We start from the raw sequence: 25,624 nt of genomic DNA on the forward strand, positions 1-25,624 counted from the left end.
TTGTAATGGATATTGGTGGACAGTCTATCACCAGAAATTGAGACAAAGAGGTCAAGGAAGGGAAGGGAAGTGTCAGAGATGGACCATGTGAAAATGATGGAGGGGTGGAGATTGGAAGCAAAATTAATAAATTTTTCCAGGTCCCGACGAGAGCATGAAGCAGCACCGAAGTAATCATCGATGTACCGGAGAAAGAGTTGTGGGAGGGGGCCGGAGTAGGACTGGAACAAGGAATGTTCCACATACCCCATAAAGAGACAGGCATAGCTGGGGCCCATGCGGGTACCCATAGCTACACCTTTTATTTGGAGGAAGTGAGAGGAGTTAAAGGAGAAATTGTTCAGTGTGAGAACAAGTTCAGCCAGACGGAGGAGAGTAGTGGTGGATGGGGATTGTTTGGGACAACTTTGGATCTTGAACTCCCTCCCCCATCCCCACCCCCTTTCCGTTTCTTCCCCCTCCCTTTTGTTTTTTTCAATAATTTATATAGATTTTTCTTTTCCCACCTATTTCCATTATTTTTAAATCTATACCTGTAATGCCCTGTCAGTCTTTCCACCCCACCCCACTAGAGCTGTACCTTGAGTGTCCTGCCATCCATTCTTAATTAGCACATTCTTTTAGATAATATCACCACCTTTAACACGTCTTTGTTCCTTTGTCTGTGACATCTTTTGATTATCTGCTCCTATCACTGCTTGCTTGTCCCTACTACCACCCACCCCGCCCCCCCCAACTTCTCTCCCCCCCCCACCACCTTAAACCAGCTTATATTTCACCCCACTCCTAACTTTACTCAGTTTTGCTGAAGGGTCATGAGGACTCGAAACGTCAACTCTTTTCTTCTCCGCAGATGCTGCCAGACCTGCTGAGTTTTTCCAGGTAATTCTGTTTTTGTTTTGGATTTCCAGCATCCGCAGTAGTTTTTTGTTTTTATCTTTGGGCAGCTGGGCAACAGGCCAATCATTCACAATCTGTGGCTGAGCAGTCCTCTTCAGGACACTCTCTGCTCACCCAATTGGGGAGGGAGTTAGAAAAGGTGGCCGATTAGTAGGCTGTTTCACTTTCTCCTGGTTGGGGAAGCACATCCCGGATATCACTGTAGGAGTTCCTCCGTGTAGTGTCCTAGGCCCAACCGTCTTCAGCTGCTTCATCAATGACCTCCGCTCCATCATAAGGTCAGAAGTGGGGATGTTTGCTGATGATTCCACAATGTTCAGCACCATTCTTGACTCCTCAGATACTGAAGCAGTCCATGTCCAAATGCGGCAAGACCTGGACAATATTTAGGCTTGAGCTGTTGAACAGTAACTAACATTGCCTGGTACTTGTGTGGCACGAATGTCCATCTTCAACTAGAGAGAATCTAACCATCGCCCCTTGACATTCCATGACATTACCATCGCTGAATCCCCCACTATCAACACCCTGGGAGTTACCACTGACCAGAAACTGAACTGAACTAGCCATATAAATACTGTGGCTACAAGAGCAGGTCAGAGGCTAGGAATCCTGCGGTGAGTAACTCACCTCCTGACTCCCCAAAGCCTGACCACCATCTGCAAGGCATAAGTTAGGAGTGTGATGAATACTCTCCACTTGCCTGGGTGAGTGCAGCTCCAAAAATGCTCAAGAACCTTGACACCATTCAGGATAAAGCAGCCCACTTGATTGGCACCCCATTCCTCACCTTAAGCATTAACTCCCTCCACCACTGACACACAGTACCACTTACAAGATGCACTGTAGCAACTCACCTTCGACAGCACCTTCCAAACCCGCAACCTGTACCACCTAGAAGGACAAGGGCAGAAATGCATGGGAACATCGCCAGCAGTTCATGAAGGTGGCTCACCACCACCTTCTCAAGGGCAATTAGGGATGGCCAATAAATGCTGGCCTCCCAGCGGATGCTCAGATCCTGTGAAAGATTAAATGTTAAAAAAACTGCAGTCCATGTGGTGTAGGTACACGACGACTCGCCACAAACAGGATGCTGCCATCAAGCTAAAAAGACCTTCTGCCTATCATACAAATGAGTAACGTGGTATATGAATTTCAGTGTCAGTGTGATGCTAGGTATTTAGGCCAGACATCCCAAAGATTGGCGGATCATATCAAACAGCATGTCCCAGCCGCTGTTGGCAATGGGCAGGGTACAGACTGTATCCAACAAGCCCGTGCTTGCAAAACTCAAAACATAGTGTCCAACATTAGATGCGATTCCGCGATTGGACAGCATTTGCTAAATAATCCTCAGAATGCTAAGAATTACACTGACAACCAATTTAAGATTGCCAGTCAGCCTGGTGCATTGTGTGCACTGGAAGAAACACATATTAATACACAAGGCCCTGTTCTTGTCAGTCAGAAAGAACATGTACACACATTGCGCTTGTTTCAGCTAAACAAAATAAATGACAGCCATTTGCTAACTCATTCCTCAGGGCAACGCCTTGACCCATCAGGGTCAAGCTGCCTGGTTTAAATTTCAAATGATGCTTGGCTGTCAGTCACCATCATTGGTGCATTCTCCATAGCAACACTTTTACAAATCAGAGCCCATTTGCCCACCAATAATTGCTCTCTTCTCATACAGTATAAATTGCTTCCCCATATATTGGTATTCTTGCAAAGTGTCCTGATGAGCGAAAGACGAAAAGCTTTGACATGTCTCGTTTTTCGGCAGTACTCAAGTTCTGTAGTACCAAATGACTATTAGAATAGAGGATAATAAAATCAAATGCAATATAATGAAGTATAATACAATGCATGTGAATTAGTGCTGCCAGGTGCTCATGTTTAAAGTGCTCAACCCTCAAGTACAAATTTCGGAATCTCATTTATGTTTGCTGTGTGCAGAATGAGGAGAAATATACACCAAGTGAAAGTTCCTGATTAACAAAACGTGTTTCAGGTTTTGACATCAGCCCCTTTGTCACTTGGCAAAAGTCTGATTCACTATTTAACATTTACCAGGACCACTTTTGGGCACCTTATTTATATTTGGATTTCCAGCATCTGCAGTTTTTTGCTTTTATTTGTATTTGGACTCATTTTAATCTCCATTTATTCCTCAAGATTTAAACATGTTTTGCAAGTTGGGAAATCATCTCTGAACTGCGCCTAACTACACGGTGACAGAGCTCCCTGACAGTTTTTCCTTCTTCCTTTGCAGCTCTTTGTCCTGTGCCATGGAATGCTGCAGTGCACCCAACTCCTGCACAGTGCCTATTTCAAAAGCAGCATCGTCACCATTGAGAAACAATTTGGGCTCTCCAGCTTCTCATCCGGCTTCATATCCAGCTTGCATGAGGTATTGTAGCAGAAGTGAGCTGTAGTTTGGTTCATGACGGACACAGTCCTGTGGATGTTTAACTCAGTATAGATACAGTCCTGTGGGACTTAATCTCAGGATAGAGAGGGACCTATGGGATTTAAATGCAGGACAGACTAGGGCCTCTAGGAGTTTGACCAGGATAGACACGGTCCTGTGGGGTTACTCTGGACAGACATATCACGTCAATCACGACCAGAGGCTGTGTGTGATCAGGCTGTCCCGTTAGCAAAGTGAGGTCATTGGACAAAGAGTCATGTGGGATGAGTTTTATGGTAAGTTTTTAATTTAATCTAATAAACTAAAGCTAAATTGATTGATTAGTTAATGCAGATACTAAAATCTAAAGCCAATGTTGTAATTTATCAAACAATCAGTGCTCAATTAGTTAATCAAATCTAGAGGATAAAGTTATAATTAAATAACAAGGGATAGTAACATTAACAGTTCTGAATTTTCAGTAAATTTAAATCAAAGGTTTTTTTTTAGAAATTGAGAGTTCAGCACATCTTCCTTTAAGTGATGTCAGTAGAAGAGAAGAGGCTGACTGGTGAGTAGCTGATGACTCTTAAATTATTTAAGCAGTAATTTGTTATCTAATACATAGAGGAATAGCAAGGCAACTCGGACCCATGGTGTGTGCATCCTGTTTCATATAGGAACTCCTGGACGCTTCTCGTGTTCTGGATAACGATATGTGCAGGAAGTGTTATGACCTGCAACAGCTGAAGCTCCCAGTTTCAGATGTGTAGGCATTAGAGAGGCTGCATAAAAAAAGGCACAGAATTGCTTTCAGGGGTGAGGAACTTCAGTTAGGTAGATAGATTAGAGAAGCTAGGACTGTTCTCTTTGGAGGAGAGAAGATTGAGAGGAGATTTGATAGAAGTGTTCAAAATCATGAGGGATGTGGATAGAGTAGATAGGGAGAATCTGTTTCCATTGATAGAAAGATTGAGAACCAGAGAGCACAGATTTAAGGTAATTGGCAAAAGAAGCAATGGTGACATGAGGAAGAACTTTTTCAAACGATGACTGGTTAGAATCTGAAATGCATTACCTGAGAGTGTGGCAGAGGCAGATTTAATCATGGCTTTAAAAACGAAATTTAATCTTATCGGAAAAGGAAAAATTTGCAGGACTACAGGGAAAAGGTGAATTGCTCATGCAGGGAGCTGGCATAGACATGATAGGCCTAATGGGATGGGTTATGCCTTAATAGGACTAGGATGAATGACCTTGCAGGGAGGTTTGCTATTGCTATTGGGGAGGGTTTAAACAAGATTGGCAGGGGGATGGGAACCTGAGGGGAAATTCAGAGTGGAGAGGAGAAAAACTGGCAGTGGGAAATAGTGAAGTATCAACGAATAAGTAGGATATATCAGAGAGTAGTCTCAAGGTAGATAGAATACATGGAGAGTTTGTTAGAATTAGAGTAGGCAATATTAAGTCATTAGATGGGATCTGAGTAAGGGGGAAAGTAAAAAGCCTAAATCAGGGTTAATGTGCATGTATGTGAATGCACGGAGTGTGGTTAATAAGATTGGTGAACTGCAGGCACAGGTTGACAAATGGAATTATGATATTTTTGCTATAACAGAGACCTGGCTGAAGGGCAGGAGTGGGCATTATATATTCCTGGGCACAAGGTGCTTAGGAGAGACAGGAAAGGATGAAAAGGGGGTGTGGTGGGTGGCAGTATTGATTAAAGATGGCATTACAACACTGGAGAGAGAGGATGTTCCACAGGGGTCAGGGGTGGAACCCCTCTGGCTAGGTGCAATAACATTGATCAGTGTAGTATATAGATGGCCATAGTGATCTATAGCGGAAGGAATGTAGAGAAACAAATTTGCGAAGTAAGTAGAGAGGTGCAAGAGGTTATAATGAGGATCTTCAATTATCCAAATATAGGCTGGGATAGGAATAGTGCAAAGGGACAAGAGGGATGAGAGTTCCTAGAATATGTTCAAGATAATTTTCTGCAGTAGTATGTTTTTGGCCCAATGAGAGGGCAGACACTGTTGGACCTGGTACTGGGGAATGAGTTGGCCCAAGTGGATCAAATATCAGTTGGAGTGTGGTGATTAAGGGAGTTCGGTGAAAAGGGGAAGGAGGTGATCCTTTCATTTTCTACCTTTCCTCAACCTCTAGTAGCTGGCTCTTATTTTGCCATAGGGGAAGCTCATAACGCAGCCAGAGAGAGAGAGAGAGAGAGAGCTGAGAGCTTTTAGGGGACAGTGACCATTGTATTATAAGGTTTAGGTTGGCCATGGAAAAGGGCATTGAACAATCCAGATTAGGGATAATTAATTGGGGGAAAACCAACTTCGATGGGATAAGAATGCATCTGAGTCAAGTGAGTTGGAATTAAATGTTGGTGGAAAAGACAGTGGCTGAATAATGAGCCACCTTCAGAGAAAAAGTATTTCAGGCAATGTCAAGGTATATTTCCTTGAAGGGGAAAGACCATAAGACGTAGGAGCAGAAGTGGGCCATTTGGCCCTTCGAGTCTGCTCCGCCATTCAATGAGATCATGGCTGATCTGATAATCCTCAACACCATTTTCCTGCCTTTTCCCCATACCCCTTGATTCCCATACTGATTAAAAACCTGTCTGTCTCAAGCTTGAATATGCTTAATGATCCAGCCTCTACAGCCCTCTGTGGTAAAGAATTCCACAGATTCACCACCCTCCTGAGAGAAGAAATTCCTCCTCATTTCTGTCTTAAATGAGTGACCTCTTACTCTGAGATTATGCCCTCTGATCCTAGACTCTCCCAGGAGGGGAAACAACCTCTCAGCATCTACCCTTTCAAGCCCCTTAAGAATTATATGTTTAATAAGGTTGCTTCTCATTCTCCTAAACTCCAATGAGTTTCGGCCCAACCGACTCAACCTCTCCTCATAAGAAAATCCCTCCATACCTGGGATTAACCTAGTGAACCTTCTCTGGACTGCCTCCATTTCGATAAGGGGACCAAAATTGTTCACAGTATTCTAGGTGTGGTCTAACTAGTGCCTTGTATAGTTTTAGCAAGACTTCCCTATTTTTATACTCCATTCCCTTTGAAATAAAGGGCAGCATTCTATTTTCCTTACCTATTACCTGCTGAACTTGTATGCTAGCTTTTTGTGATTCATGCACAAGGACCCCCAAATCCCTCTGTGCTGCCGCTTTCTGCAGTCTTTCTCCATTGAAATAATATTCAGCTCTTCTATTCTTCCTGCCAAAGTGCAAAACCTCACATTTTCCCACATTATATTCCATCTGCCAAGTTTTTGCCCACTCACTTAACCTATCTATATTTCTCTGTTGACTCTGTGTCATCCTCACCAATTGCCTTCCCACCTATTTTTGTGTCATCCGCAAACTTGGCGATAGTGCATTCACTTCATTCAACCAAGTCATTAATATATATTGTAAATAATTGTGGCCCCAGCCCTGATCTGTGGCACTCCATTCGTTACAGGTTGCCACCCTGAAATGCCCCCTTACCCCAACTCTGGTCCCAAAGGTAGGACAAATAAATCCAGAACATCCTGGATAACGAGGGAGATAGAGGTGAAAATGAAAAGGAAGAAGTGCGCATACGACGGATGTCAGGTAGAAAATACAATGGAGAATCAGGTTGAATATGGAAGGAACAGAGGGAAAGTGAAAAAAGCTAATAAGAAAAGCAAGGAGAAAGCATGAAAACAGACTGGCAGCTAACATTAAAAGGGAATCCCAAGGTCTTCTACAAGCATATGAATAATAAAAGGATGGTAAAAGAAAGAGTAGGGCCCATTAGGGATAATAAAAAAGGGCAATTGCACGTGGAGGCAGGAGAAATAGTGGAGGTATTAAACAAGTACTTTGCATCTCTCTTTATAAATGAAAAAGTCGCTACCCAGGCGGAGGTGTGAGAGGAGGTAACTGGTATACTAGAAGAATTTACAATTGAGGAGAAGGAGATGTTAGAAAGGCAATCTTTACTTGCAATAGATAAGGTACCAGGACTAGATGAGATGAGATGAGAGAAGTGAGTGTGGAAATTACAGAAGCACTCGTGATAATCTTCCAGTCGTCCTTAGACACAGGGGTGGTGCCAGAGGACTGGAAAATTGCAAATGTTACACCCTTGTTCAAAAAGTGGTGCAAGGATAAAGCCATCAACTACAGACCAGTCAGTTTGACTTCAGTGGGAGGGAAATTTCTGGAAACTAAAGTTTGGGACAAAATCAATAATCATTTAGACAAGTGCAGGATAATTAAGGAAAGCCAGCATGGATTCATTAAGGGAAAATCATGTTTAATTAACTTGGTGGAGTCTTTTGAGGGGGTAACAGAGAAGTTTGATAAGGGCAACGCTGTTGATATGGTGCATATGGATTTTCAGAAGGCATTTGATACAGTGCCACACAACAGACTTGTGAGAAAAATTCTAGCTCATGAAATAAAGGGAAAGTAGACACTTGGATGATTGGCTGAGTGACAGGAAACAGAGTAGTGATAAATGGCTATTTTTCAGATTGGAGGAAGGCTTGTAGCAGAGTTCCTCAGGGGTCAGTGTTGGGATCTTTGATCTTCCTGATATATATTAATAACCTATACTGTGGTGTGCAGGGCATGATTTCAAAATTTGCAGATGAATCGAAGATTGGAAACATTGCCAACTGTGATGTGGATAGTCTTGAACTTCAAAAGGATTGGATTTGATGGGTTGGGCAGACAAGTGGCAGATGAAGTTCAATGCAGAGAAGTGTGAAATGATTTGTTTTGGCAGAAAGAATATGGAGAGACAGTGTAAAATAAAGGGAGAAACTCTAAAGGAGGTGCAGGAACAAAGGGACCTCGGTGTATATGCTCATTGAAGATGGCAGGGTATGTTGAGAGAGCAGTTAATAAAGCATATAGTATCTTTGGCTTTATTAATAGGGGCATTGAGTACAAGAGTAAGGAGGTAATTTTGAACTTGTATAAGACACTAGTAAGGCTTCATCTGGAGTACTGTGTCCAGTTCTGGGCACCATACTTGAGGAAGGATGTGAAGGCATTGGAGAGAGTACAGAGGAGATTGACAAGAATGATTCCAAGGATAAAGAATTCTAGCCATGAGGATAGATTGGAGAGGTTGGGACAGTTTTCCTTGGAGAAAAGAAGGCTGAGAGGAGACTTGATAGAGGTATTGAAGATCCTGAGGGGTATGGACAGGGTAAATAGTGAGAAACTGTTCCCAATCAAGAGAGCATCAAGAACGAAAGGGCAGAGATTCAAAAGGAGTAAAAGTGAAGGAGAAAATATTTTTTCACCCAGAGGGTGGTTAGAGTCTGGAACGAACTTCCTGAGAAGGTGGTGGAGGCAGGTTTGACTGACGTATCCAAAGGTAATTAGATTGCTATCTGAAAAGAAAGAATGTGCAAGGTCACAGGGATAAGGAAGAGGAGTGGGACTAGGTAGAATGCCATTTCAGAGAGCCAGTGCAGACTTGACGGGCCAAATGGCCTCCTCCTGCACCGTAATGGTTCTGTGACCCTGTGAAGACACCATGCAGGAATGAGGGCTCCAGATTCTTGGTGCATTGGGACCAGTTCTGGGTCAGGAGGCACCTCTTCAAAATAGGTGTGTTGTATCTCAACAGGACTGGGATCGATGTCCTTGCAGGGAGGTTCATTAATGTGGCGGTGAAGGGTTTAAAGTAAATTCGCAGAGGGATGGGCATCAGCATATGGAAGTAGAGAAGAGGAATAAGGTGCATAAAGGAGTGAGAGTATTTGATATTAATAGAGAAGGAAGTGGTACCATATTGGGTAGGAGTGTACTAAAAAGGACTACGAGGAATGCAAACACAGATTTACAATGCATATATGTAAATGTACAAGGTGTGCTGAATAATGTTGGTGAGCTACAAACACAAATAAACATACGAATATGATGTAGTGACAATAACAGAAATGTCACTTAACAATGGTGAAGACTGGATGCTTAATATTTAAAGGTAGCAAGTGCTCAGTAAAGATAGGGAAGGAAGAAAGAGAGCTCATGTGGTAGTACTCATCAGGAATTACTTTTGTAGTGTGGAAAGTGAGAATGTTCTTGAGGGGAAAATAAAAGAATACATTCGGTTGGAGAAACAAGAAAATTTTGATCATAATTCTTGAGATATTCTAGAGGCCCCCCCAAATAATATGAGAGAGAGATAGAGGAACAGATCTACAGGGAAACCAGGAAGATGTGCAAAAACTATAGAGCGGTGATATTACAGTATCACAGTGTCTTTACAGTGCAGAAGGAGGCCATTCAGCCCATTGAGTCTGCACTGGCTCTCTGAAAGAGCATTCCACCTAGTCCCTCTCTCCAGCCTTATCGCCGTAACCTTGTCTCGACATAGTGCAACTTCCTTGCAATGTGCTTCCCCGACACTATCTGTTCTTGTTTCCCCTTTTCCATGTGCACTGTGAAGTGCTTTGATTGGTTCCCTCTGGGCGAATGTTTTTCTAGTCTCTTATGGTGTTTGGTATGAAGCTGTTTCGATTTGCTTGTGTGCAACAATAGGGGAAGGTGGTGGCGTAGTAGTATTGTCACTAAACTAATAATCCAGACACTCGCCATTATGGATGGTGGAATTTTAATTCAATAAAATACCTGGAATTAAGAACCTAATGATGACCATGAAACCATTGTCGATTGTTGTAAAAACCCACCTGGTTTACTAATGCCCTTTAGAGAAGTACATCTGCCGTCCTTACCTGATCTGGTATGAAGATATGTGTGACTCCGTGTCATGCTCACAGAATGATACCTTAAAGATCAAGTCCAGACACCACCACCACCATCCCTGCGTATGACCTGTCCCATCAGCAGGACAGACCCAGCAGAGGTATACAGTGGTATATAGTCGGGAGGGAGTTGCCCATAACCCAAGTTTCCTTCTGGGATTTGGTTTGCTTAACAATTAACATCTGCTGTGGCCATAACAAAGGAATGTACAGTGGTCACTCCTACCGATACTGTCATGGACAGATGCATCTGCGGCAGGCAGGTTTGTGAGGATGAGGTCAAAAAAGCTTCCTACTGATTACCACGTACACCTCAGCTGATGAATCAGTACTGCTCCATGTTGAACACACAAGGACGCAGAATGTACTCAGGGTGGGGAACTTCAATGTCCATCACCAAGACTGGCCCATTTGCACCACTACAGACCGAGCTGGCTGAGTCCTAAAGGTGGTGAGGGAACCAACAGGAGGGAAAAACATACTTAACCTCATCCTCACCAACCTGCATACCGCAGATGCATGTCCATGACAGTATCGTTAGGAGTGACCACTGCACATTCCTTTGTTATGACCACAGCAGATGTTAATTGCTCAGCAAACCAAATCCCAGAAGGAAACTTGGGTTATGGGCCAAACGCTTTATTTTTGTATTCTGAAAAAGAGAAGAAACGTACTGATCGTAGCAGCAAGAAGTTCTGTAACACTTTTGGGATTTTAAAAATTAAAAATAAAAGTTTTATTAGCAAGAAGGAAAGAAAACTTAAGCACACAAAATTACAGTTACACAGTTAAAATTAGTCTTTCAAAACATTTCCCCAAAAAAATCCCTACTTGGTCAGACCCACAAGTAACTGCCTCCTGGGCAACACTCCCTTTTTTTGATGTTTAACTAAAAAATCCAGTAATATTATCCAAGGCAAATTGCTGTAGCTTTAATAAAGGCACACCACACGATATCTAAAACTCTCTTCCATTCTGCTGTGGAAATCCAAAAGTTCAGAACAAGACTGCCTTTTGCAGCCCAAGACTTTTCTGGCTTGACTGGATGGCTGATTCAAACTGCATCTTCTCCAAGCCTAGAGCTGTTCCGAGGAGATGATCTTGACACAGCCAACAGCTAACAGCCAACCGCCAACCCCTAAGCTCTCCACAGTTACTCTAAAATACCTTTACTCCCCTTTTATCTCAGGTTCCATTGTATGCTACAATCTTCAGTGTTTTGTTGCATTTGGTTAGATTTCTCCTAACAAATTCGAGGATTTTGTTTGAATCATTTGCAACATGGTTTTTGTGGTGTGCCCATGCCATTCCACTTCAAGGCTCTGCTTGATGGATGTAAGGCTGACTCCTGTCATGCTGTATGCTAAGGTCTTAGACTGTCTGCATCTTGTTGCATACATGGTGTGGCATTTTGATGTTGAACGTAATTTGTCATCTATGGGGCCATTTCACAGGAGAATGTTCAGAACAGCTTTCCTAACCAATATGATCTCAGTCCAACTAGGAAGGAGGCATTGCTGGATCTGGTGCTGGGAAATGAGGTGGATCAAGCATCTGTGGGGGAACACTTGGGTAAGAGTGATCACTGTATCATAAGGTGTAGATTAGTAAATGCAAGGAGCAAGGAACAATCTAAAGTAGAACTTTTAAATTGGAAGAGGACTAACTTCAAAAGAATGAGAGGGGATCTAGCCAAGTTCAAATAGAACCAAAGTTTGACAGGAAAAACTGTAATGGAAAAATTGGTGATCTTTTAGGAAGTGATGTTTCAAATACAGGCTAGGGACATTTCAAGATGGGCGAAAGGTAACAGAACCAAAGCCAGGACCCCTTAAATGATGAGGGAGTTAGAGAATATGATGAAATAAAAAAAGAGGGTGCATATGATCCATGTCAGGTGATTCTTCAGGCAAGAACCAGGCCAAACGCAATAAGATGAGAGGGGATGTGAAGAGGAAAATAAGATTGGTAAATAGAGAATATGAGAAGAGGATGGCAGTCAACATAAAAGGGAACCCAAAAATCTTCTACCAGCGTGTAAATAGTAAGCAGGTTGCAAGAGGGTCCATTAGGACAAAGAGGTTAGAGGTGCAGGGCAATTAATACTTTATATCAGTGTTTGCTAAGGAAGAGAATGCTGACAAAATATTAGTAGAAGCGGAGGTGGTAGGGGTAATAGATGGTGTGAAAATTGTTAGGAAGAATGTACTGGAAAGGCTTAGAGTGGATAAGCCACCTGGTCCAGATGGCTTGCATCCCAGGTTGCTGAAAGAAGTGGGGATGGAAATAGTGGAAGGGCTTGCAATAATCTTCCAATATTCCCTTGGTATGAGGGAGGTGCCAGAGTGGCAATCTGACACCCTTAGCCAAGAAAGGTTGTAAGAACGTTCCTAGTAACTCCAGGACGATCACTTTAACATCATTGGTGGGTAAGATTTTAGAAACAATCATCAAGGAAAGAATTAACAGTTGTGTCGTGGAAAACGGAGTGAACACTCAGACCCAGGAGGTTTGTCTCGGAAGCCTTTATTAAATCGTGATATCACGGAGAGCACAGCAGCATACAATGGAGCTAGCTGACACTCTGAGGAAGCATCAGAGTACACACATAGTTATAGCAAAAAAGTACATATCTTTTGGCATGCACACAATAGTTCTTTTAGTTTACAACCACATCTGACACTTGCACAACCCATCTGGCGCCCATTAGTCTGGGAAGGTAGCTGATAGCGCGACTAGTCTATTATTTTATGTGCTAGTGAAAAAACGGATGGGCCTAGTTTCAAGGACACTTCGTTGTAATATTCCATTAGATAGTTTAACCACTTAACCCTTTGTTATCCTGTATATGTATTTTATTCTCCCACAAGTTGTGATGAAAGATCATCAACTTGAAATGTTCTTTCTGTTTCTCTATCCAAAGATGGTGCCAGACTTGCTGAGTATTTCGAGCATTTTCTATTTTTATTCAAGAATTAAAAAGCACTTGGAGAGGTTTGAATTACTTAAGGAAAGTCAGTAATGGATTTGTAAAATGCAGGTCATGTTTGACTAACTGAATTTTTTGATGAATTTACAAGATAGGTTGAAGAGGGGAGCGCTGTGGGTGTTGTCTATTTGGATTTTAAGAAAGTATTTGACAAAGGAGTACATAAAAGGCTAGTTAACAAAATTGAGGCTCATGGAATAGGAAGGTCAGTAAATTAAAAATTGGTTTAGGGCAGAAAACAGTGAGTCGTGGTAGATGTTATTTTTCAGACTGGAGGTGGTAGACAATCGTGTGCCCAACAGTCAGTGCTAGGTACACTGTTTTGTTGACACATATAAACAATTTTGATATTGGAAAATGAAGTAAATTTCAACATTTGCCAATGATACTAAGCTTTGAGGTGTGGCAGTAAGTGGAGACAATATGAATTGACTGCAGCAGGATATAGGTAGGCTAGCCAAATGGGCAGACAAAGGTCCAAATGGAATCAAATACAAGGGAGTGTGAGATGTTGCCTTTTGGCAAAAGGAAAATGGAGAGTCAAGACATTCTTAATGGCACAGCTCTAAAGAATGTGCAGGGACAGAGAGACCCCGGGGTTCATGTGTATCGATCTTTGAAAGTGGCAAGACATATTTAGAGCAGTTAGCCAAGCATATGGGATCTTGGGCTTCATAAATAAAAATATTGAGTACAAAAGCAAAAATGTTATGATGAACATTTATAAAGCTCCTGTTATGCCACCAACAGAATATTGTGTATAGTTCTGGTCACCATGCTTTAGGAAGTATGTGAGAATCCTTGAGAGGATACAGAGGAGATCCACCAGAATACTTTCAGGGGTGAAAGATTTTACAAGTCTAGGTTGATGAACCTGGGGCTGTTCTCCTCACAGCAAAGGAGATTAAGGGGAGATTTGATAGAGGTGTACATGATTATGACAGGCTTCAATAAATTAGAGAAAGAAAACTGTTTCCAATAGCTGATGGTACAAGGACTAGGGGAAACTGATTCGAGATTTCAGGGAGACTGTGAGGAAGAACTTTTTTTATCCAGCGAGTGATAATGATCTGGAACTCACTACTCATGAGGGCAGTGGGGCAGAGACGATCAATGATTTCAAAAGAAAATTGGATGGGCACTTGAAGGAACTAAACTTGCAGGGTTATATGGGGGATAGGGGAGTGAGGATGGGACTAACATCATGTACTTGATGGGCTCAATGGACACCACTGTGCCATAAATTTCTCTCTTGACCCATCCACTCTCCCCACAGTCTCTAAGTTGTTTGGCTGGCTGTCCACGTGCAGCACTGGATGAGCTGAACTTTCCACCAACTTCATATTGGGAATGTGGAAGCCAAGATGGATGTTAAGAAAGCTGAGAGAGGGAAGCTGGGAAATTATAGACCAATTAGCCTAACATCTGTTGCTGGGAAATTACTAGGGCAGAATCTTCTGGCTGACGTGCAGGTGGCAGAGCCCGCACGGCAGCGCTTAAAATGTTGCGCGAGCGTCCTGACGTCAGCGCGCGGCATAGCGATGTTTCAGTTGGCGGGCGCGCTATGCAGCGTGATGCGCGCCCGCCATTAATTAAAAGCCTTGTTAAGGCCATGAAGTGACCAATCGACCAGGATTTTGAGGGGCCCGTGCGAACTTCAGGTCGGCGCACGGGCCCAACGGGCAGGTGGGTAAGTGATTTTTTTTTTACAAACCTCATCCAGTGGCGGGATGAAGTTTGATATCGGAATTAAAAAAGTTCAATAAAGTTTTTTATGTATTTCATTAACATGTCCCATATCGTGTGACATTTTTACATGAGGGGGACATGTTAATGATTTTTTTATTTTTCTATTTTTAATGTTTCACTGCCTTTCAGTGATCTCCCTGAGGCAGCACTTTGGGGAGGAATCCCTCCCGCCCACACAGGGAGCGCATAACGCTTCCCGTCGGGCAGCCCACTGGGTGGGCCTTAATTGGCCCGCCCACGAGTTGGTTGGGCCCGCCCGCCCATCAAGGGCAAAATTCTGCCCCTAGAATCTATAATTAAGGGTAGTGTGACTGAACACCTTGAAAATTTTTGTCATCAGAGACCCATGGATTTGTAAAGGGTAGACCATGACTGACAAGCCTGATTGAATTTTTTAATGAGGTGACTTAAGCAGTGGATTGGGGAATGTCTATGGATATTATTTATGTGGACTTCCAGAAGGCATTTGATTTCTCTAAGAGGCTGTTAGCTAAAGTTGAAGGCCATGAATTTGGATGCAAATTATTGACTTGGTTAGGAAATCAGCTGAACGGAAAGAGACAGAGAGTAGGGATAATTGGCAGGAACTTTAATTGGCAGGATGTGACTAGTGGTGTCACTCAGGGGCCTATGTTGAGGTCTCACCCTCTCACGTTATCAACTAATGACTTAGATGCTGGGATAGAAAGCCACATAACCATATTTTCCAATGGAACAAAGACAGGTGGCATTGCGAGCAGTGTAGATGGAAGTGTAAAATTACAAAGAAATATTAATAGAATGCCTGAATAGGCAAAACTGTGGCAGATAGATTTCCATGTAGGCAAATGTGAGGTCATCACTTTGGACCTAAAAAGGATAAATAAATTATGAAAAGCTAGAAACAGTGAAAGCCCAAATGACTTTGAGATTCAGATACATAAGGCTGGATTTTACTGAGCGCTGTATTCCCTGCACACTTCCACCACCCATCCCCCTCCCTGCAACTGCCTGGCCCCCAACCGAAATGTCCGTCGTCAGCCCGCCCACCCAAAACTCGGTTTCCTGGCAGTGATATTACACTGGGAGCAGACTTAATTGTTTCAGAGTGGGATTTCTGCACCGATCTGGGACAAAGTCCCACCCAAGAGAGTTGCCAGCCAAATTGATTGGCTGGCAGCTCTGTATTCCCAGCAGCGCCAGGATTGAACAGTGGTCACTGCTGAGACTACATGCAATCCCTGAAGAAAAAGACTGATGGAGGTCTTACTAAAGGTAGGTCTTCAAAGGACAGGTCTGGCTGGCAGACCCCAACGAGGGAATAGGAGTGGGTGGGCGGCTGAGTTTGAGAGGCTAACAGGGAGGATTAAAGAGGAGGTATGATTTTGGGGAGGGAAGGGTTCATCTGATGGGCACAGGGGACCCTGCAAGGGAGGTACCCCCTTTCTTGTCCAACAGCAGCCTGCATTGTGGAAGTGCTGGGCTACCCGCCTTGCCTCTGCCTTCCCCTGTTGCACAGAAAATAGCGGCAGAGCTGAAATGTGGCACTTAAGTGGTAGGTGGTGGGGAGGTGGTGGTATAGTGGTATAGACACTGGGGACCTGGGTTCGAATCCCACCATGGCAGATGGTGGAATTTGAATTCAATAAAAATCAGGAATTAAAAGTCTGATGATGACCAAGAAACCATTGCTGATTGTTGGAAAAACCCATCTGGTTCACTAATGTCCTTTAGGGAAGGAAATCTGCTGTCCTTACCTGGTCTGGCCTACATGTGACTCCAGACCCACAGCAATGTGGTTGACTCTTAAAATGCCCTCTAAACAAGGTCAATTAGGGATAGGCAATAAATGCTGGCCTAGCCAGCGATGCTCACATCTCATGAACAAATATTTTTTAAAAAACCATTAAAAGAGGCCACTTAAGGGTCTCTATAAGCCTAAAGATTGGCGGCTGCCTGACACCCTCCCCGCTCACTGTAATATCGGAGACAGGTTGGGGATGGATGGGAAGGTGTGCGAAGGCCACCCACTATATTTTACGAGTTCCCCCACCTTCAAATACACCAGTGGGGGGCCCTAAAATCCAGTCCATAGAGTATTAGGGAGGTCCAGAAATTAATCAAAAAACCTGCTCCTTTCCTTAGGTTCCATTTTCTTCGGTCCCCTCCACATGCTTCGTTCCCCACTATCAACTCCACCTAGTTCCCTGCCAAATACCTGAGGCTGCACCAGACTGTTTACAGCCATGGTTTACATTGGACTCTAAGATGAGATAAGATTGCCTATTTCAGCGTTGGTGATATCCCTCATCCGTGCCTCAGCCCATGCCTTTGTTACCTCGCAACTTTGATTATCCCAATGTACTCCTGACTGCTCTCCCACTTTCTTCATCCCATAAACTTAAGGCAATCCAAAACTCTGCTGCTCACACCAAGTCCTGTTCACCAATCATCCCTAAGCTCGTTTACCTACATTGGATCCCAGTCTGATAATACCTTGATTTTAAACATTCATTCCGTGTTTCAAATCCTACATGGACTGGCCCTTTGTATCTCTGTGATCTCCTCCAGCCCCACAACCATCTGATATCTCTGTGCTCTTCTATTTCTGGCTTCTTCACCATCCTTGATTTTAATTGCTTCACCATCGGTGGCTATGCTTGTAGTACCCTGGGTCCTAAGCTCTGGAACTCTCTTCCTTAACATCTCCACCTCTCTACCTCTTGTTCTTCCTTTAATATGCTCCTTCAAACCTGTCTCTTTGACCAAATATTTGTCATCTTCCCTAATATCTCCTTGGTGTCAAATGTTGTATGATTACAATCCTATGATTATATTTTGTGGTATTTTACTATAATATTGGAACTACATAAATTTAAGTTCTAATTGTTGTAGAGCAGATGTCAGTGAGAAATACCAGCAAGACTGTACAGGGAGAAATGCAAGGGAGGGAAATATTTTACATGAATTGTTGTATTTTACTGGACTGCAGAGAAGTAAATTACATTTTATTTTCAAAAACCAGCAGCTTACAAAAAACAAGTAAGGTTTAATTTATGTGCATATTGGCCAGAGCGAGTGAAAATCGGTAAATATAGTTGAGAAGGTATAGTTTGAAATTCAGAAGATTGATGTAAGAATACCATTAAACAGTCATTGTTTCAACATATTACAGAAGATGGACTAAATGCAAGGTTATGAAGAGCGTGATTATTGATACATTTTACATTGATTAACTGCGGGAACTGATTTACTGATGTACTGTAGGAGGTTATACTGTGCAAGCAGTTAATTAGCACATTGAAGGACAGTTTTGAGATGTAAAAACAAAATCTTTTTTTCCCTGTTACATTTGCGGCTTTCCAATCCGCTGGGACCTTGCCAGAATCTAAGGAATTTTGGAAAATTGTAACCAATGCATCCACTCACTTTGCAGCTACTTCCTTTAAGAGCCTAGGATGCAAGTCCAGGGGACTTGTCAGCCTTAAGTTCCCTTATTTTCCCTCACACTTTTTCTCTCCGGATAGCAATTTGTTTAAGTTCCTCTCACCATTTTGACTCCTGTTTTTCTACTATTCTTGGAATGCTTTTTGTGTCTTCCACTGCGAAGACAAATACAAAATACTTGTTCAAAGTCTCCGCCATTTCCTTGTTTCCCATTATTAGTTCCCCAGTCTCACCCTCTCAGGGACCAATGCTCACTTGAGCTGTTCTTCTATGTACTTTTTATGTATTTGTCGAAGCATTTAAGATCATAGAACAATAGAAAAGTTATGGCACAGAAAGAAGCCATTCAGCTCATCATGTCTGTGCTGGCCAAAACAAAAAAACCAGCTGCCCACTCTAATCCCACCTTCCGGCACCTGCTCTGTAGCCCTGCAGGTCACAGGTGCAGATCCAGGTGCCTTTTAAATGAGCTGAGGGTTTCTGCTTCCACCACCAAACCAGGTAATGAATTCCAAATGCCCACCGCCTTCTGGGTGACGAAGTTTTTCCTCATGTCCCCTCTAATCCTCCTACCAATCACCTTAAATCTGTGCCCCCTGGTAATTGACCTCTGCTAGGGGAAATGGCATCCCGTTTATTTTATCTAGGCCCCTCATAACCCTCTCTACCTCAATCAAGTCACCACTCAGCCTCCTCTGCTCTGAGGAAAACCCCAGCCTATCCAATCTTTCCTCATAGCTGCAATTTTAAAGCCCTGGCAACATTCGTGTAAATCTCCTCTACTCTCTCCAGAGCAATTATGTCCTTCCTGTAATGTGGCGACCAGAACTGTATGCAAAATTCCAACTGTGGCCTAACCAGCATTTCATACAGTTCCATCATTACACCTCTGCTTTTGTATTCCATACCTCATTCAATAAAGGAAAGCATTCCATAAGCTTTCTTTACCACCTTATCCACCGGTCCTGCCAGGGACCTGTGGACATGCACCCCAAGGTCTCTAACTTCCTCTATCCCTCTCAATATCCTCCCGTTTATTGTTTTTCCCTTGCTTTGTTTGCCCTCCCCAAATGCATTACCCCACACTTCTAAGGATTGAATTCCATTCAACACTTTTTTGCCTACTCAACAAAACCATTGATATTCTGGGGACAACAGCTATTCTCTTCACAATCAATTACATGGCCAATTTTTGTGTCATCTGCAAATTTCCCAATCATGTCACTCACATTCAAGTCCAAATCATTAATAAATTCAAAAAACAGCAAGGGACCCAACACTGAGCCCTGTGGAATGCCACTGGAAACCACTCCATTTGCAAAAACATCCATCAGCCATTACCCTTTGTTTCCTGCTGCTGAGCCAATTTTGAATCTGACTCACCGCATTCCCCTGTATCCCATGGGCTTTTACTTTTCTGACTAGTCTGCCATGTGGGACTTTGTCAAATGCCTTGCTAAAATCCATGTAGATAACATTCACTGCGCTACCTTCATCAATCCTCCTTGTTACTTCCTCAAAAAATTCTATTAAGCTAGTAAGACATGATCTTCCCTAACAAAACCATGCTATCCCTGATCAATCCATGCCTTTCTAAGTGACATATTAATCCTGTCTCTCAGAATTGATTCCAACAATCTGCCCACTGCCGAAGTCAGACTGACCAGCCTATAATTATTTAGCCTATCCCTCGCACCGTTTTTGAATAATGATACAATGTTTGCAGACCTCCAATACTCTGGTACCTCGTCTGTATCTAGTTAGCATTGGAAATTTCTTTTATTCATTCACGGGATGTGGGCTTCACTGGCTGGGCCAGCATTTATTGCCCATGCCTAGTAGCCCTTGAGAAGGTGGTGGTGAGCTTCCTTCTTGAACTGCTGCAGTCCATGTGGTGTAGGTACACCCACAGTGCTGTTAGGAAGGGAGTTCCAGGATTTTGGCCTAGCAACAGTGAAGGAACAGCAATACATTTTCAAGTCAGGATGGTGAGTGACTTGGAGGGGAACTTTCAGGTGATAGAGTTCCCATCTATCTACTGCCCTTGTCCTTCTAGATGGTAGTTGTCATGGGTTTGGAAGGTGGTGCCTAAGGAGCCTTGGTGAATTTCTGCAGTGCATCTTGTAGAAGGTACACACTGCTGCTACTATGCGTCAGTGATGGTGGGAGCGAATGTTTATGGATGTGGTACCAATCAAGTTAGCTGCTTTGTCCTGGATGGTGTCAAACTTATTGAGTGTTATGGGAGCTGCACTCATCCAGGCAAGTGGGGAGTATTCCATCACACTCCTGACTTGTGCCTTATAGATGGTGGACAGGCTTTGGGAAGTCAGGAGGTGAGTTACACGTCACACAATTCCTAGCCTCTGACCAGCTCTCATAGCCACAGTATTAATATGGCTAGTCCTGTTCAGTTCTGGTCAATGGTAACCCCCAGGATGTTGATAGTGGTGGATTCAGTGATGATAATGCCATTGACCGTCAAGGGGCAATGGTTAGAATTTCTCTTGTTGGGGATGGTCATTGCCTGGCAATTGTGTGGCGTGAATGTTACTTGCTCCTCAGAGCATCTGCTATTTCCTCCTTGGCTTCCTTTAACAGCCTGGGATACAATCCATCCGGTCCTGGTGATTTATCCACCTTGAAAGATGCCAGTCCCTCCAGTGCTTCCTCTCTCATTATGCTTGTTGTATCTAATATTTCACACTCCTCCTCTTTAACTAGAATGTCTGCATCATCCCTCTACTTAGTGAAGACAGAGACAAAGTGCTCATTGAAAACCTTGCCCACATCTTCTGCATCCACGCATAAGTTACTTTATACATTTCTGATAGACACTACCCTTTCCTTAGTTATCCTCTTGCTCTTAATATACTGACAAAACATGTTTTTGGGTTTTCCTTGATTTTACCTGCCAACATTTTTTCATATCCTCTCTTTGCTTTCCTAATTACCTTTTTTTACTTCACCCCTGCACTTTCTATACTCCTCTAGGCTTCCTACAGTATTAAGTTTTTTGTGACCGTCATAAGCTTTATTTTTCTGCTTTATCTTACCCTGTTTGTTTCTGGATAACCAGGGGGCTCTAAATTTGGTAGTACTGCCATTTTCCTTTGTGCGGACAAGCCTACACAGTGTCTGTAGAATCTTGCTATTGAATGCTTCCCACTGGTCCATCACTGATTTCCATTCTAGTATCTGTAACCAGTCCACTTTTGCCAGTTCGTTTCTCAGCTTTGTAAAATTTGTCTTTCCCCAGTTTGGACCTTTTCCTCCAGTTCTATCTTTGTCCTTTTTCACAATGATGGTAAATGTACCTGTATTATGGTCATTATCTCCAAAATGCTCACCCACTGCTACTTCATCCACTTGCCCAGCTTCATTTCCTCAGACTGAATCTAGAATTCTCGTTGGGCATTTTACATGCTGGCTAAAAAAGTTCTCTTGAATGCAGTTCAAAAATTTTGTGCCCTCTATACCTTTCACATTGCTCATATCCCAGTTGATATTAGGGTAGTTGAAGTCCCCAGCTATTATTGCCCTACTGTTTTTGCACTCAGAAATTTGCCTTCATTTGCCACCCGCAGTGCCACAACTTAGCTCTGACTGCACTCCTGTGAGAAACCAATGTCCTCACCAGTATCCAAAACAGTCTGTTTTTATATTTCTTGCTTCTCTCATGCTCCAATTGCTTCTGTGTCAGTGGTGGAGGGACCGAATGTTTAAAATGGTTTACTTTGTCCTGAATGGTTTCGAGCTTCATGAGTGCTGCTAGAGCGACAATCATTCAGGCAAGTGGGGAGTATTCCATCACACTCCTGACTTGTGGCTTGTAGATAGTGGAGAGGTTCTTGGGGAATCTGCAGGTGAGTTAGTGAACATTAAGCCTGAATGTTATCCAGGTCTTGCTACAAGTGGTACGGACTACCATAGTATCGGTTGAATTGTGAATTGTGCTGAACGTTGTACAATTATCAGCAAACATCCCCACTTCTAACCTTACGATGGAGAGAAGGTAAAACAAAAACAGAATTACCTGGAAAAACTCAGCAGGTCTGGCAGCATCGGTGGAGAAGAAATCAGTTGACGTTTCGAGTCCTCACGACCCTTCGGCAGAACTGAGTATAGTTAGGAGAGAGGTGAAATATAAGCTGGTTTAAGGTGGGGGGCGGGGGGAGAGAAGTTGAGGGTGGGGTGGTTGTAGGGATAAGCAAGCAGTGATAGGAGCAGATAATCAAAAGATGTCACAGACAAAAGGATCAAAGAGGTGTTGAAGGTGGTGATATTATCTAAGAAAAGTGCTAATTAAGAATGGAAGGCAGGATACACAAGGTACAGCTCTAGTGGGGGTGGGGTGGAAAGACTAACAAAGTTTTAGTTTTAGATTTAAAAATAATGGAAATAGGTGGGGAAAGAAGAATCTATATAAATTATTGAAAGAAAAAAAAAGGGAGGGGGGAGAAACAGGGTGGGGATGGGGGGAGGGGGAGTTTAAGATCTAAAGTTGTTGAATTCAATATTCAGCCCGGAAGGCTGTAAAGTGCCTAGTCGGAAGATGAGGTGCTGTTCCTCCAGTTTGCGTTGGGCTTCACTGGAACAATGCAGCAAGCCAAGGACAGACATGTGGGCAAGAGAACAGGGTGGAGTGTTAAAATGGCAAGCGACAGGGAGGTTTGGGTCTTTCTTGCGGACAGACCGCAGGTGTTCTGCAAAGCGGTCGCCCAGTTTGCGTTTGGTCTCTCCAATGTAGAGAAGACCGCATTGGGAGCAACGAATGCAGTAGACTAAGTTAGGGGAAATGTAAGTGAAATGCTGCTTCACTTGAAAGGAGTGTTTGGGCCCTTGGACGGTGAGGAGAGAGGAAGTGAAGGGGCAGGTGTTGCATCTTCTGCGTGGGCATGGGGAGGTGCCATAGGTGGGGGTTGAGGAGTAGGGGGTGATGGAGGAGTGAACCAGGGTGTCCCGGAGGGAACGATCCCTACGGAATGCCGTCGGGGGGGGTGAAGGGAAGATGCGTTTGGTGGTGGCATCATGCTGGAGTTGGCGGAAATGGCGGAGGATGATCCTTTGAATGCGGAGGCTGGTGAGGTGATAAGTGAGGACAAGGGGGACCCTATCATGTTTCTGGGAAGGAGGAGAAGGCGTGAGGGAGGATGCGCGGGATATGGGCCGGACACGGTTGAGGGCCCTGTCAACGACCGTGGATGGAAAACCTCGGTTAAGGAAGAAGGAGGACATATCAGAGGAGCTGTTTTTGAAAGTAGCGTCATCAGAACAGATGCGACGGAGGCGAAGGAACTGAGAGAATGGGATGGAGTCCTTACAGGAAGCGGGGTGTGAGGAGCTGTAGTCGAGGTAGCTGTGGGAGTCGGTAGGCTTGCAATGGATATTGGTGGACAGTCTATCATCAGAAATTGAGACAGAGAGGTCAAGAAAGGGAAGAGAAGTGTCAGAGATGGACCATGTGAAAATGATGGAGGGGTGGAGATTGGAAGCAAAATTAATAAATTTTTCCAGGTCCTGACAAGAGCATGAAGCAGCACCGAAGTAATCATCGATGTACCGGAGAAAGAGTTGTGGGAGGGGGCCGGAGTAGGACTGGAACAAGGAATGTTCCACATACCCCATAAAGAGACAGGCATAGCTGGGGCCCATGCGGGTACCCATAGCCACACCTTTTATCTGGAGGAAGTGAGAGGAGTTAAAGGAGAAATTGTTCAGTGTGAGAACAAGTTCAGCCAGACGGAGGAGAGTAGTGGTGGATGGGGATTGTTCGGGCCTCTGTTCAAGGAAGAAGCTAAGGGCCCTCAGACCATCCTGGTGGGGGATGGAGGTGTAGAGGGATTGGACATCCATGGTGAAGAGGAAGCGGTTGGGGCCAGGGAACTGGAAATTGTTGATGTGACGTAAGGTGTCAGAGGAATCACGGAAGTAGGTGGGAAGGGACTGGACAAGGGGAGAGAGAAGGGAGTCAAGATAACGAGAAATGAGTTCCGTGGAGCAGGAACAGGCTGACACGATCGGTCTGCCAGGACAGTTCTGTTTGTGGATTTTGGGTAGGAGGTAGAAGCGGGCCGTCCGAGGTTGGGCGACTGTCAGGTTGGAAGCTGTGGGAGGAAGATCTCCAGAGGAGATGAGGTCAGTGACAGTCCTGGAAACAATGGCTTGATGTTCTGTGGTGGGGTCATGGTCCAGGGAGGGGTAGGAGGAAGTGTCTGCGAGTTGACGCTCAGCCTCTGCGAGGTAGAGGTCAGTGCGCCAGACAACAACAGTCAGCGGGTTTGATGACAATGTTGGGGTTGGACCTGAGAGAACGGAGTGCAGTAAGTTCAGAGAGAGACAGATTAGAATGGGTGAGAGGAGCAGAGAAATTGAGACGGCTAATGTCACGCCGACAGTTCTCAATGAAAAGATCAAGAGAAGGTAAGAATCCAGAGGGAGGGGTCCAGGTGGAGGGAGAATATTGGAGGTGGGTAAAAGGATCCATTGAACGGGGAGAGGACTCCTGCCCAAAGAAGTGAGCACGGAGACGAAGACGGCGGAAGAAGAGTTCAGCATCATGCCGAGCCCGAAATTCATTGAGATGAGGGCGTAAGGGTATGAAGCTAAGTCCTTTGCTGAGCACTGAACGTTCAGCATCGGAGAGGGGAAGGTCAGGGGGTATAGTGAATACGCGGCTGGGGCTGGGATTGGAAGATGGGGTGGGGACGGAGGGACAAGCAGGGGTGGAGGGTCCCAGATGGGTGTTGGTGTCGATGAGTTGTTGGAGCTTGCATTCCTTAGCACTTGAGAGAAAGAGAAAAAGTTTCTTGTTGAGGCGACGGATGAGGCGAAGAATAAAATGAAACTGGGGGCACGCGCAGCTTTGAAAAAGGGTGCGGCGGTGCTGCTGGAGGGAGAGGTCGAGTGTGTTCATATGGCAGCGCATGGCACTGAGTGTGGATCTCAGAATGCGACGGGAACAGCAGTCCGAGAAATGTTTTATGTCCCGGAGATACCTGTAATCCTGGGTGGGTTCGAAACAAGAGGGATGGAATTTCAGTTGAAATCCACGTGTGGTGAGTCGGAGACGGAGACAGTCACTGAGAAAGGAAATATGGCTGTGAAAGCGGGTTTTAGTAAACACCTTGTCAAACACCAGGAGAGAAATAGAAAGCAATGAAGGTGAGCAGGGCAGAATGCCAAGCGGAAATCCTGTCGGAGAACAGAACAGTACTTCTTCAGAGAGGGCATTTCTTGAAGAGAGGTGGCAGTCAATTAAACACAGAGATAAAAACAAAAAGCTGGAAATCCAAAACAAAAACAGAATTACCTGGAAAAACTCAGCAGGTCTGGCAGCATTGGTGGAGGAGAAATCAGTTGAC

General features: G+C 44.0%; 1 protein-coding gene across 3 annotated transcripts in view; it reads left to right on the forward strand.

Annotated features, from left to right (window-relative positions):
• The first annotated feature begins 3,182 nt into the window (after positions 1–3,182).
• LOC144673605 (solute carrier organic anion transporter family member 2A1-like) overlaps positions 3,183–25,624 on the forward strand; it is a 210,664-nt gene continuing 188,222 nt past the window's right edge. For all 3 annotated transcript variants that reach the window (XM_078535353.1, XM_078535356.1, XM_078535354.1), the window contains exon 1: positions 3,183–3,316. In XM_078535353.1, the coding sequence (XP_078391479.1) occupies positions 3,200–3,316 (117 nt within the window). In that variant the 5' untranslated portion in view covers positions 3,183–3,199. The remainder of the gene's footprint in view (positions 3,317–25,624) is intronic.

The sequence above is a fragment of the Cetorhinus maximus genome, unplaced genomic scaffold (assembly GCF_964194155.1).
Source record: "Cetorhinus maximus unplaced genomic scaffold, sCetMax3.hap1.1 HAP1_SCAFFOLD_396, whole genome shotgun sequence".
NCBI classification, from domain to species: domain Eukaryota; kingdom Metazoa; phylum Chordata; class Chondrichthyes; order Lamniformes; family Cetorhinidae; genus Cetorhinus; species Cetorhinus maximus.